At 48.7% G+C, this 14,088-nt stretch overlaps 2 protein-coding genes across 2 annotated transcripts in view; one reads left to right on the top strand and one right to left on the bottom strand.

The window, feature by feature from the left end:
* The first annotated feature begins 236 nt into the window (after nt 1–236).
* On the top strand, nt 237–4,578 carry si:dkeyp-114g9.1 (uncharacterized protein LOC555399 homolog). The gene is made up of 8 exons (XM_047022232.1): nt 237–503; nt 617–896; nt 1,048–1,170; nt 1,571–1,828; nt 2,544–2,635; nt 2,738–2,919; nt 4,033–4,202; nt 4,332–4,578. The coding sequence occupies exons 1-8, from the start codon at nt 237–239 to the stop codon at nt 4,508–4,510; spliced, it is 1,551 nt and encodes a 516-aa protein (XP_046878188.1). The 3' UTR covers nt 4,511–4,578.
* Nucleotides 4,579–7,812: 3,234 nt separating this feature from the next.
* Nucleotides 7,813–14,088, bottom strand: part of cep85l (centrosomal protein 85, like) — a 30,292-nt gene continuing 24,016 nt past the window's right edge. The window contains exons 4-13 of the mRNA XM_047022231.1: nt 13,894–13,979; nt 12,136–12,256; nt 11,418–11,603; nt 10,667–10,819; nt 9,835–9,989; nt 9,394–9,511; nt 9,252–9,302; nt 9,045–9,152; nt 8,229–8,412; nt 7,813–8,060 (exon numbers count right to left, since the gene is read on the bottom strand). Of these exons, the coding sequence (XP_046878187.1) occupies nt 7,897–8,060; nt 8,229–8,412; nt 9,045–9,152; nt 9,252–9,302; nt 9,394–9,511; nt 9,835–9,989; nt 10,667–10,819; nt 11,418–11,603; nt 12,136–12,256; nt 13,894–13,979 (1,326 nt within the window). The 3' untranslated portion in view covers nt 7,813–7,896. The remainder of the gene's footprint in view (nt 8,061–8,228; nt 8,413–9,044; nt 9,153–9,251; nt 9,303–9,393; nt 9,512–9,834; nt 9,990–10,666; nt 10,820–11,417; nt 11,604–12,135; nt 12,257–13,893; nt 13,980–14,088) is intronic.

Consider the following 14,088-nt stretch of genomic DNA (forward strand, 5'->3'; position numbering starts at 1 on the left):
ATGCTACACTTCTGCTGTCAGCTACTATAAAATTGTACAGTTATTGGATTGTTCCGACCTTCCCGCATGTAGACTTTATTTACACCTTGAGCGTAACGACACCCAAATCAAGGTTCTCATTCGTAGCCCAGGTGTGTCAGGGTGTGCCCTGTCAACTTCCCCCCACTACAACACAATGGAACGTTCCAACATGATAACCTGCTGCCCATCATGGCAACTGGTAGCACCAGCCAAACATGGAACTGGACGACGTCAGCTGGGAGGACGAGTTGCAGGAAAAGTTCACGCTCATGTCCGCGATCTCGGAAGAGGCAGGGGAAGATAACAAGCGGTGGGAGTACACGAGTGGGGGCTCGGGTATCGGGATGATGAACTTAAGCGAAGAGATCTTCATCTTTATCCTGCGTAAGCTTGACCCAACTTCTCTGCTGCGAGTGGGGAGCACGTGTCGAACCCTCTTCCGAGTCTGTTCCTGCAACTCGCTCTGGAAAAAACACTTCCAGGTAGGTAATGTGGCAGTCAAAAGTCGGCAACATTAAAACATGGGGGGCCACCGGTTTGTGGTGTAATATCGGAAATTCTGAACTCGCGTGCATTATGAGTTTTGTTGTTGCAGGTGTCGTTCGGAGTCCAGTTTGCCACAGCTACGTGCTCAATAACAGCAAAGGCCGCGTTCCGCTTGCTCTTTATGTGGCGGACGCTATTCAGGAACCTACACTGCAACCGTTCAATGCAGGAGCGGCTGTTCGCTGAGGTTCCTTTCCCGCCACAGCGGTACTGGACCCAGTGGCTAGTCGTGGAGGCGACCGTGCCGCTTCCCTCCGTGAGGCTGGCTTCGGCCGACATCCAGGAACTGTGGGGGTTGGAGGCGGGTGTACTGGAGGAACAAGTCAAAGGTGAGTGACTCGTGTCTTGTGTTCAGGTTGTCTTCCTCCCACTAATCGAACATTTTAGTGGGTCCTGGGGCAATTCTGGTTGTTAATATTTTGAAAGAAGGTTTTTTGGGGCACTGTTGCCATGTACCCCAGCAATGTTTTGTATGTCCAGATAAGGATGAACACGATGAACTAATGAAGTTTGAGTGGAAGGAGCTCCATGATCTGGCTGTGGAACAACATGGAGGCCTTGCCAGGGTTTATCAGCATGTTCTCAACAAGCAACACTGCAATGGTGGGTTACACACACACACACACACACACACACACACACACATGGAAACTGCATCTGAATCATAGTTCTCCCTAGACATGAGTCTAGGCAGTTATTTTCCTGTAATATTGGGAGTTGATACACTATTGAAGTGGGTTCCTATCATATTGAGTGTGGACCGAGACACAGCCTGACTGGACCTGTGCAGGATAAAAATGGGCCCTGTAATCCAACCTTGCATAGCCCAAGGGAGATCTGGCACCTCTCCCTGCGACGGAGGAGCATCAGTGATGCTGGAAGTAGTTACGCTTCTGCACCTCACCAGTCTGTTGCCTCACTCGCGTTGGTTTCCTGGGTTGAGGGGTCGCAGCAGTATGGATGACATCAATTTAAATCAACAAATATTCTCAATTTTTTCCAGATCATACTGAACTGGAGACCCTTTTCCACCAGTATACTCAGTGCCGATTCCAGTGGCTCTTCTCCTATTGGTTGTTCCGTCAGCCCCCACCCTTTGACCGCCAGCTCCGCTCAGTCTTCCTCCAATGGCGACGTCACAACAAGACTAAGGTGGCGACCTGGGGCGGGACCCTGTGTGACGTCAGGTACCTGGCTTCGCTCCATCCAATTACAGCTGACTACTGGAGGGGCAGACTAGCGCATGGAGACGAGACTCTGGGTAAGTATCTGGGCATTTGGGAGCGCGGGCTTGTTGGACCGTGGGATTATGGATTTTCAGTTGACCAATCTGGAGAGCTCTTCCCAAACTTCTTTGCTGCCAAAAAAAGCAGACTGGGGAAAAAAGCATAGGAGTGTGCGTGTGAGCTGTCGATGCCACTTAGAAGTTAGTTGGCGGAACTTTACTCCAGGCACTTCAGAGCTTTCCACATGAGTCCATACCAAATGGGTTAGTGCCCTGTGAAGATGAGTGGCATGCTGTTATTTTATTTCATGAAACAATTTGCTTTGATATTTTGCTATACAAACGCCTACCAGTTGAAAACAAATGGGGTTGTAATGCTGAATCATAAATGTAGCCCGGGTGTACAGACTTGGGCAGACAATTTCAGTTGAATGAAACTCTGCTACCAGAGTAATCTCTCTAACCCCTCTGTACCTCTTCCATGGTTGTATTGTGAACCAGTAGGCTAACCTATATATAACCTCGCCTCCTGCGGAGCAGTGCTCGACTGCTCTGCCTGTCTGTAGTCTGATGACAACCTTTCTACAAAGACTACAAAGCTCACAATGATCCACAGGCCCAGCATGGTGCTCTGAAGAGCTGCTGGCTCCTCTTTCATGTCAACCCTCTTTTCTCTACCATCTTACTCTTGTTCTCCTTCCTTCTATCTCTTCTCTTGCTTTTCTCCCTCTCTGCCCGTCCCTTTCCAAAGGTATCCAGTCAGTGGAAGGCTACTTCTCCATGTGCAGGTCTCTGGTCGCCTGGATCCTCGGCCGTGACTGGGGTCGTCTTAAACGCAGGAAGGTATAAAAAAACACAAAACCCAGACAACAAACCAACAACTCTTAAGTTACCATTGATGGAATCTTGCTGTAGAGCTTCTCTCTCCCTGTGTGTGTGCTGCAGGTGTATGAGGACACCCTGGATGGAGTGTACTTGGTGTTACGCCGAGAGCTGCAGGACAAGGTGGTGGAGCACCAGAGGTTCTGGCAGGTTGCCAAGGTCCAGATGACCCGGGTCTGCACCCTAGAGGAGACTGCTGCCAACTATGTCAACTGGAGGATGATTGAGAGCCTGCCCTACTACAAGTAAGAATCACAGGAACACTCCCATACTATGGTGCCCCTTTTTATATGTGTGTTATGCATGTATGAATCCCTTCAATCTTCCAGCAATTGTTCAGGAACAGCACTGGGAACCTCCCAGTCATGTTTTTGTTGTGGTCATGAAGAAGGATGTAACCCCAGGCCTTGCCTAGGTGTAGAATTGGTGTCCTGGCTACTTTAACCGGAGCCATTTCCCCCATTATGCACGGTATGCATACAAACTTAGGAATAAAGTGGCTGATATTCTGATATCACCATATATCTTAACCCTGTCCTCAGGAAACCCCTGTCCTACATGTTTTAGATGTTTCCCTGCTCTAACACTACTGATTCAAATAAATGAGCCGTTATCTAGCTCCTGTAGAAGCCTGGTAATCCATTTGAATCGAGTGTGTTGGAGCCAAGACATATCTAAAACATACAGGATAGGGGTTCCCTGAGGACAGGGTTAAGAACCACTGCTCTAGAAGGAATGACGGAGCATGCCTGAGAGGCAGGTGGTCTTTGAAGCCTGAAAGTAGAAGCAGGGATGGAAGGAGAAATGTACCAGGGCAGCATTTGCAGCTTCAAACACAGTGGCTGCAGGCAGCCCAGACTGTTGATGAGCTGTTTGAAGTTCAAGATGTACTGTAGGTCACTAAAAACCAATCACATTGATCCAATCTCCCATGGCTTGTTCCTAATGGTCTGAAACCAGCCCTTTCCAGATGTGTCTGTTAGCCTGCCTAGAATAGATGCAAAGATTGTGTTGAACTTCACTACATTTCCTACAAAGCAATGGGCCCCTCTGGAGACTTGTGATTTCTTTTTTTTATAGCATAAAATTGATTGTTCTTTGTCCACGAGATGGAACCTTCCAAGGTTCCATTTACTGATTCATGCTGCGTAATGCCCATCTGTCCTCTCCGAAACACTTCATCCTTTGGTGCATCAAAATTGGATTTCCTTTTGAATACAATTTGCCCTCGACAGATGGGAGGTGTGGGAGAAAGCAGAGGCTTTTTAAAATGTTCAACCATTGTTTGGTGGTTTGCCAGGCGGCATGTCCTTTGGCCGGAATCAAACAGTTTCTCCATGTGACCCCATGCTCCCTAGGTTGTACATGGTGTCGGGTAACTCTGTGTACCTGAACCATGTCCAGGGCTTCCTCCAGAGGAAGAGGTTGGTACATGACTGGATCCACCTGGAGGAGAACGTCTGGGTTCAACAGCTGCTGCCGGAACCCCTCAACAGCCTGCTGGAGTACCACCACAAGATACCACAAGGTAACGACACCACCACAAAACTGAGGGGGATCGTTGATTTCGATTGAAGCTCCATCCTGTGTGTGTGTGGTGTACACACAAGGGTTATACTGACATTTTGTCTTTCTTTCTTCCTCGTTCTGCCCACAGACAGCCTCCATGGGGACTCTGTGTCGGCCCAGCTGAGCAGGGTGGTGTGGCTGTACCTGAACTCTGGCCAGCAGCTGTATCTAGAGGCTGTGAAAGGCCTGGTCCTGCAGTATGCTCAGGCTGGGCTGGCCTGCTACCGCTGCCTCAACCCCGGACACAGTCTGGAACAAGCTAGCTAGCCTGCTGGTGGAACGTCTGCCCGCTGAACGACTGCCAGGTCAAACTATGACCTCATGTTGGCGGTATCCTCAATCTGGGCCACTGTAAGCTGCTTCAGAGATGGACGTTCATGCACGAGGCCTGGTAACTCCCAGGGGAGCTAGCTAATGAGTTAATGCGTTGAGCTACACACTGTGGCCCTTGGCATGCCCAGTAGATAGTTAAAATACTTTTTAGATTTTTATAACTGAACTTGATGCACTCACTTTTTAAACCTCTTAATTTATTTTTTTAACTAGTGTTTTTATCCATTGTCTAGCTTCACTTCAATGTTCAGTTTTTTTAGAAAACTTTTTGGGAAGTAAACTTCACACCAAATTGTCATTATTAGTGTAATAGACTGTACCTCCCCTATAATGTAAGAATCTTTTTAAAGATTTTTCTAGATCCCTTTTTTAAAATGCCAGTGTTTGGGGGCTTGTGTTTTTGTTTATTGATCTGTATCCATATTAATGATCTGTGTCCATATTAACGTAATCAGACTGCATTTGTGACAGTAAATCAATGTTAACCTCCAAGTTTGCTAGAGGCTAATTAAGATTGAAGTCTGGGGACCTGCATTGCTGCTACAGCGGAACCAATAAAACACTTCCCTAACTGGAGAGATTGGTCCCATTGGTGATCGGGGGGGGGGAGGGTTGAATTGGGGAGGGAGATGTAGAAATGTGTACGTACACACACACACACAATCCTAGAAAAATATTTTATTTATTTAGCATCTGTACAAATACTTGAGCTCAAACCCCTTCTCGAAAATGGAAAAATACTTGTTAATACTTTTAGGAACATTTTATATTTATATATATAAATAGACCTTTGGCATTCATAAATTCTAGCTGCAAAACTAAAAAGCTTCGAACAATATTATAATTTATGAAACCAGATTCCTACGCAGTCTGGAGGCCAGCCAGCAGCTTGTATCTTAGAGAGAACCAGCCAAGACAACCATGCTTTCTCCCTTTTTAGACGCGTCTGTTACACACCAACACGTTTCCCTTTTAGAACCGTCTTCAGAACCGTTCTCACCCTAGACCTCTGCATAGAGGACAAACAGAAATCAATAATAGCTGTACACGTTCATATTTCAAGATCAACACGGCGACGTACGCAAAAGTGTCCAAGCTTTTCTTACTAGACTTCTACTTCTACTTCTTGTCGCCACATAACTTGGTTTAGCTTCAGCAGCGATTCTCAGTTATCCAGTTCATCCGAGCATCTCCGGTACAATCATCTGCCAGGTGTCTTACCAGGTACGGCAGCCACTTCGGCTAACCGAGTGGACGTGCCAATGCATTGTTTGTGCCTATGGCTTTATGACGGCCATAAAAAAAAGACAATGTACAATATACAGTGTCAGCAGGACTAACCTTCATATGGGATTCATACACACCCATACCCAATATGCTGTTCTAGTCCAGACTATACAATCCACAATGGGACGCAGACTTCTACTGCATAGATATGAAAGGCACGGGAGAAGGATTACACTCTAATCTGAATGATTACTGAATGTAATGTGCTGGTGGGTGCCATACTTGCATAGAGAATACCTCAATTATTATGCTATCCCACCATTCATTTATCAAATCTGCCTCTTTTTCAGCATAACTGGTTAATAATTGAGGCAGGGTTTCTAACCATGCTCAACATGACCAATATTATAGTCCATGCAAAAACAATGTACTTTTTTTTTTTTTTTTTTACAAAAAAGGCTACTTTTTAAAACACCAGGCTATAATGACTTCCACCCCCACCCCCCTTTTTTGTAAATACAGTATCTAAAGTTGGAATTCAAAAGATTTTATGACCCGATAGAAAACAAGTGCTGTGCTGGTTGTCATGACTGGTTCCCATGGTTATTTTCTGGTAGAAGACTAGAGATCAATATTTCTCTGGTCGCCGTGGGTGGAGGGGCTATGGGGCAAAGTGACAAAAGACGTCCACAGGTTTAAAGAAGCGCTGGACCTATAAGGCTGCTGGGCTACTCATCTAGAGCAAAGATATTTCTAGAACCTTCTGCACCCCGGGTCATCCCGGTGAACACGCACATACAAACCTTTTGCGTTAGATCTACATGCTACCTGACCTGCTAATGTCAAGGCCTATCTGTGCTTCTACATGTGTATATATTGAATGTTTCTCTGTTCAGTTATACTCTTGGAGACCAGTGACAGCGATATGCTATGGTCAGTCCTGTCGTTGGTTCCTGAATAGCTGTTTTGGTTGAGAAGACCCCTGAATGTTACCTGAAGGTTAGTTCCTAACCTGGTTTTTAACAGAGTCCAGTAATATTGCTTGTCAAGCAGCAGCTTACTAAGCATCTTATGGTTGTCTCCCCCAAGGGATTAGCAACACCCAGATCAACTGCAGTTTCCTATGTATGAGATCCTAACAGGGGCTCCCCATGTCAATTAACATTACAGCAGGGGTGTTGCCAGGAATTAAAAACCCCAGAATCATGCCCCCCCCCCTCCCCCTTAAGACGCCCTGCACTCCAGTCACAAAGCACGCTTCATACACCCACTCAAGTACACACACACACACAATCTGACGACACCAGAAAGGTCTAAACAGGAAGCAAGGGGGGGAGAGAGGAAGTGAATGTACACAGACAGTCATGTTGAGAAGGGCTGAGTCACTCCACACTGTCGACCAGCGATCAATAGCAGAGGGCGGGGAGGCGGGGCTTACGAGGGGGGGATGTGATTTCACAACAGGTTTCAGTAGGCGCCGGTTTGGGGAGGAAGATTCTGATTTGTGGGATCAGCTGTCAGACAGAAAGGCACTTGACGGAGCAGCAGAGTCATTTCCTACTGGCTGGGATTTTGTGGGAGGGGCTTGGGCAGGGAGCGTCTAAAAAAAACAAAACACGCATATCAACACACTTTGGTGTGAGCGCACACAGGAGAGCCAGGGTTCGAATGAACAAGTCTGTACACTCCAAGACAGGTCCGTGATCCGACAAGAGTTTCGTCCATCGGTGGACATACAGGAAGCGCGGTGAGGTCAGATGACCGACGCCGCCATGGTAACCGGATTCACAGCTTAGCCCTACATTCAGATAGCCGAGGACTGTGTCGCTCCATCACATAGAATGGGGGGGGGGGGGGCTGGGGTGAGGAAAAACTCCCTATACATACATCCACACACGCCTGGGTGTGGACACACACATACACAAAGTCTTAGTACCTAGTTTCCTTTTCCCTTTATAAAACCAGACTTCCAGGTCTGTGCCAGAGTTCTTTGGACGAGGAGAGAGAGAGCGAGGCGGAGGATGGGTGACGCCTCGGGAGGGGAGAGAGAGCGTGTGCGGCGGCAGCGCCCCCCGTCGGCGAGGGTTGCGCCCTCACTGCGTCACACAGTTGTCCCCCATGTCCTGCGCGTAGCGGTCGGAGATGGCCGTCCTCAGGGCGTCCACATCCTTCCGCAGCTGGCCCACCTCGGACAGCTTGGACTTGAGCCCCTCCTCCAGACCCACGTTGTCGTTCTCCTCCCCCGACACGCTCATCGCTGGAGAGAGAGCGAGAGCGGTTAGCATGTCGCTAGCAACAAACCGTATGCGCGTGTGTGTGGACAGCTCCTTCCGCAGTCACAGTGAATGTATTCAGTGGATATCTCTCTCTCTCTCTCTCTCTCTCTCTCTCGCTCTCTCTCTCTCGTGTGTGTGTGTGTACTCACACTTGATGCCCAGTAACAGTGCTAGGTTGGGCTCCTTGCCCTGTGCCCTCTGGGTGAGGATGCTGCAGAGGGCCTGGAGATCCAGCAGACACAGGGACATCTCCCTGAGCAGGGGCCCAGCCTCGGTCACCTGGCTGCCGGTCGCCGGGCGCACCATCACCCCCTCCTCCACCTGCCTCTGGTTCTGCGACAGGGACATTCGCATGGTGATGAAGCGCACCAACGCCGCCACACACACAGCATCCTTTTCAGCTCAGTGCCACAGGCGACAAAGATAGTGGACAGTTAAAGAGCATTCAGCTTTCTAGGTCCGTTAGTCGTTTAAGAACCAGTTATAGAGCTAGTCACTTCCTCCTTCATCTGTCCATTGCTCCCTCCCCCTTCATCCATCCTCTTTTCCTGCACCCCCCCCCACGCCCTCATCCCCCCACCCCCCCCCTGCTCTCCCAGGCAGACCTGATAATTGCCTCTTGTGTCCCTGTCAGCTAGATAATGCATGGCGCCCGGGCTGAGCTCTGCGCGTGTGTAAGTGAAAGAGAGGGCATGTAAGCGCTCCTCTCGCTGTGCTAGAGACACTCGGCATCCTCCGTTTCTAAGACACCCCAACGCGCTCGCCGCGTGACAGGCTCAAACGTGCACAAGTTCAGCTCTTGACACATCTCGTATGCTTTACCTTGAGACTGCAAGATTCAAATGGAAACGGAATTCTAATGGCGGGTGTGTGTGTGTGGAGTGTAGTGGGGTGCAGTGTGTGTGCAGGGTTGTGCAGTGTGTGTTTGTGCAGTGCAGTGTGTGTGTGTGTGCAGGGTAGCATACCTCCTGCAGGGTTCTGGAGAGGGAGGTCAGGTCCTCCTCCTTCTCCTGCAGCTGACACTGGAGCTCTTCAGATAATCTCCTCTCCTGCTGTAGTCTCCTTTCTGCTGCCTGGACACACACACACATTCAGGTAAACCACCGTTTTGGGGGCCGTTTTGGGGGCCACTGTCCAAGGTCCTGTGTGTGTTTGTGTGTAAGTAGTCTTACCATCAGCTCCAGGGTCAGCTCCTCTATCTGCTTCTTCTGATTGGGTATCAGCTAGAGGAGAATTACAGAGACGCCATCAGCATCTAGCACCACACACACCTCTCACTGGGAAACCCTCAGAAGACGTGTGCGCGTGTCTAACCTTGCTGTTCTGCTCCTGCTGCTCTACAAGTCTACTGTTCTCTGCTTCCAGCTGCTTCAGGTCCATCATGGGAAGCCGCACACCGTCTTCCAGACACTGCTCCACCTTGGCCTGCAGGCTGGACCGCACAGTGACACACATCAAGTACCCCCGACGCATAAAAACCCGACAATACTAAGTACCTGTTCACCCGCCTTGAAATACTTCTTCGCCGGCCTCGAAAGATTCAAGAAGTTCATGAAACATTTCAAAGAGAACATTTTTCAAATAACCTTTTATCAGCGGCAGACGGACGGCGAGAGAGACTGAGCGAGAAGAGAGAAAATGAAGTGAGAGAAAGACGGGAGGAGACGAGATAAATGCTGAGAGAACGGTATAATGGGAGACGAGGGAGAGCGGAGAGGGGGAGGAGAGACAGACGGCGCGTCTGGGCGCTCCCACCTGTGAACGGCAGCCATCAGCTCCCTCTCCCTCCTCCCCTGGGTCTCCATGAGCGTCTCCTTCTCCCGCAGCAGGCTCCGCTCCTCCTCCAGGCTCTGCTCCAGGCGGCTCGCCTGCTCCTGCAGATCCTCCGCCTTCTTCTGCACCTCCTCCAGCTGGAGCGCGCGCGCACACACACACACACACACACACACAGGGACGTTAGTATTTACAGTTACCTTGTTTAGGGGACACTTTTATCCGAGGTGACCGACCAATAGTGCATATAGAAAGTGCAACAGAAGTATGCAAACAAACACACACTCCACTCAACACGCCTACACTGCGTGTGTCTTTATTCCCACACCTGCTGATTACTATCGACATCTGGTGGTCAGACGGCATACTACACCACCACGCCAACAAATTAATTACTATCTTCAGGTAAATTAAACTGATGAGTATTCAATCAAATTATCATGCAGGGAGAAAGAGGAGAAAAAAATCTGTGCTAAGGGTTTAACAGCCAGTGGAGTTAAACGACCGTCTGATCCAATCAGGTTGCTGTGGACCATCTGTTCACATCAAAGGTGTGTGTGTGTGTTTGAATGCCAGAAAATGTAGTTAATGTGTATGTGTGGGGTGTTTTCATCCATGCGTCATTAGTTTGTGTGCGTCTTTGCATGCAAGCATATGTAGTTTCTGTGCTGTGTGTGTGTGTCAGTGTGTGTGAGTGTCTGTGTCTGTGTGTGTCAGTATGTCAGTGTGTGTCAGTGTGTGTGTGTGTCAGTGTGTGTGTGTGACAGTGTGTGTGTGTGTGACAGTGTGTGTGTGTGTGACAGTGTGTGTGTACCTGCTGGGCCTGTGTCTGGACCTCGTCCAGGGACGGCAGGTCGGCCAGGTATTTCTCCAGGGTCTCGATGCGCTGCTGCTTCTCCTGGTTCTGCTCACTCTCACGCTGGCACTTCTTCTTCAGGCTGCTGATGTAGCGGTCACGAGTCTTCATCTGGGGGACAGGATGTACACACGTACAGGGGTCAGAATGAGGTCTGTAGTACAGATCAGTATGAGGTCTGTAGTACAGGGTCAGTATGAAGTCTGTAGTACAGGTCAGTATGAAGTCTGTAGTACAGGGTCAGTATGAAGTCTGTAGTACAGGTCAGTATGAGGTCTGTAGTCCAGGGTCAGTATGAGGTCTGTAGTACAAGTCAGAATGAGGTCTGTAGTACAGTTTAGAATGAGGACTATAGTCAAGGTCAGTATGAGGTCTGTAGTACAGGTCAGAATGAGGTCTGTAGTACAGGGTCAGTATGAAGTCTGTAGTACAGGTCAGTATGAGGTATGTAGTACAGGTCAGTATGAGGTATGTAGTCCAGGGTCAGTATGAGGTCTGTAGTACAAGTCAGAATGAGGTCTGTAGTACAGTTTAGAATGAGGACTATAGTCAAGGTCAGTATGAGGTATGTAGTACAGGTCAGAATGAGGTCTGTAGTACAGGTCAGAATGAGGTCTGTAGTACAGGGTCAGTATGAGGACTGTAGTACAGGTCAGTATGAGGTCTGTAGTACAGGGTCAGTATGAGGTCTGTAGTACAGGTATGGTACCTTCTCCTCCAGCTTCTTGATGTCTTCTGCGTACTTCTGGGTATTCTGCTTCAGGAACTCATTGAGGTGGATGACCTCCAGCTCCGCGGCCGCCAGCTTCCTACCAAGCTCCCCCCCCTCACAGCACAGTGGCCTATCAGAAACCTGCAGGGGCGGGACCAGCTGCATGTCGTATGACGGCTCCTGCTGATGACCAATCAGAGGCATTAGATAGTGATGTGTCTGAAGACGACCAGTCAAAAGCATTAAATAGTGTTCTGAGGTGAGAAGACACTCAAACGATAAACTACTCAGCGCTTACACAAATATACTGTCGATAAATAATAAACAACAATAAGTTAGTAGTATGTTAGTAGTGGGCTAGGACTGGGAAGGTATAGTGTTGGTTTACAGTATGTTAGGTACAATACACAACAATAAAAAGCACTACAGTTCGTCCTTCGGAAAGAAGTGAAGTTTCAAAAAGATTGAATAGAATATAGAATGACACAGTATGATGGAGCCTCCCTGTGTAAGAGAGTCAGATGGCTGAGCGGGGACGGGCTATTAATCAGAAGGTTGCCGGATCATGCCAAATGCCGTTGTGTCCTTGGGCAAGCCACTTCACCCTACTTGCCTCGAGGGAATGCCCCTGTAATGACTGTAAGTCCCTCTGGATAAGAGCGTCTGCTAAATGACTCAATGTAATAACTCCTTGGCGGTTCCTCTGGCGGTTTACCTTGGTGGTTTTCAGCAGGTAGGGCTCATCGCAGCGCCCTCTCTGGCTCTGGAGGACCTGCTGGGCTCGCAGCTCGTTCTCCCTGATCCGTGCATGAAGCTGCAAGATCTGCTGCTTCTGCCTGGAAGCACAAAGAGATAACGGCCGTTTATCAATCTACGCTAGGAACGTCCTTGGGTCCTTGCGAGAACGGTCTCACAAGACCGCGAGGACGGGGAACGATTTGAGATGCGCGTGTTCTTGCAATGACTTCTGGGAAATCAGATGCGTTGTCGCTGGCCAAGTTGCCATCCGATGGATCCTCGAGGGGGCGAATCAAGAACACTTCCAGGTATTTTTGGCGTTCTTGGTGACTTGTGTTCTTTGGATTGGAACCGTACTTGGGCAATGAAAGATTACGTAAAAATAGTTTGCAAGAATACAAGAATGGAGAAAAATGTGTATTGATCAACAGCCAACATCCCTGTGACTCTGGCATTGGCCATCTCTGCTTCGGTCTGGTGAACACAGAGAACTGATTACACTCGAATAGGCTGTATGCCGTTTCTGTCTGGTGATCACGGTGAGGAAATCACATTGACTCTTGAACAGCAATCTACTGCTTCTGTCTGATGGCCTTCTGTGTTATTCATGATATGATTCAACACTAGTGGACAGGCTAGAACAAAACGTTCTGCCTGTATCTCCACAGACTCACTTCATAACAGGCACTGAGCTTGGCTACTATGTCCTGGGTCCTACAATTCTAGTCAACTGACAGATGAAGGCTGCTGTTCTGCCACCACTTTAATATCTCTCCAGAGGACTTTGTGTGTGTGTGTGTGTGTCCTTGTGTGTGTTTGCATGTCTGCAGAAGTACCATCCATCTGCCCATGCACAGAAAATGGATGACGCATAGATTTGACCCCAGTAAAATGTCAGATTTATTATGATTTGGTAATGTGTGTGTGTGCGTGCTTCTTTGCTATGGGCTGGCTGTCCTGCAGACAGAAATAAACGAGAGTGCTGATAAATGCTACAGAATAAATCTCAGAATACTAAATGCAGTGTAAGAGGGTGGCTATGTGCTTGTGCCAGACTAAGTGTGTGCTTGTGTGTGTGTGTGTGTGTGTGTGTGTGTGAGAGGGTGTGTAGTAGTGTAGCTCCCATTTATTAGGGTCCATTAACGAAACCGATGTAGTTTGTCTGATGAGTGTCAACTGTAAAACTGTTACCAAGCTTATTGGTTGTTTCTCACTGCTTGTGTCACACTAGGAAACTGTTAATTTGCTGGCGGATGCCCAACATGTTGTCTCATTTACACACCAACACGCACACACACACCAACACGCACACACACACACACACCAACACGCACACACACACACCCCCATCCCCACACACACACAGCTGCAGTTCAAAGCATTGTTGGTGTGTCCCTTTAATCCTGGTTCTATGTGGCCAAGAGACAGGGTGATGTTCCCTGTCTGCAGACCTGGCTGGACTTCCTCCACTAAAACCACAGGTCACCCTGGCTATGGCACACACACACACACACACACACAGTTAATGACAGTCTGAAAGAGGACACTGTGTGGTGTGCATGGCTGCTTGCTGTCACACTGACATCTGCTCAAGGTCACTGCTTGGCCCATCGGCAGGTGAGGTAGCCTGTGTGTGTGTGTGTACTGACATGTGTGTGTGTGTGTACTGACATGTGTGTGTGTGTGTACTGACATGTGTGTGTGTGTGTGCACCCATGTGTGTGTGGGTCAGTACCTGTCTATCTCCAGCTCCCTCTGCCTCAGCAGACCCTCTTTAATCTTCACCAGAGTGTTGACGGGTAGCGACGTTCCGGCGAGCATCTGGAAGGGAAACACCAAACACAGGTTCATCATCAGCATCGTCATCACCACCCCTCATTACAGGTTCATCATCAGCATCGTCATCACCACCCCTCATTACAGGTTCATC

Source organism: Hypomesus transpacificus, chromosome 6, assembly GCF_021917145.1.
Source record: "Hypomesus transpacificus isolate Combined female chromosome 6, fHypTra1, whole genome shotgun sequence".
Lineage (NCBI taxonomy): Eukaryota > Metazoa > Chordata > Actinopteri > Osmeriformes > Osmeridae > Hypomesus > Hypomesus transpacificus.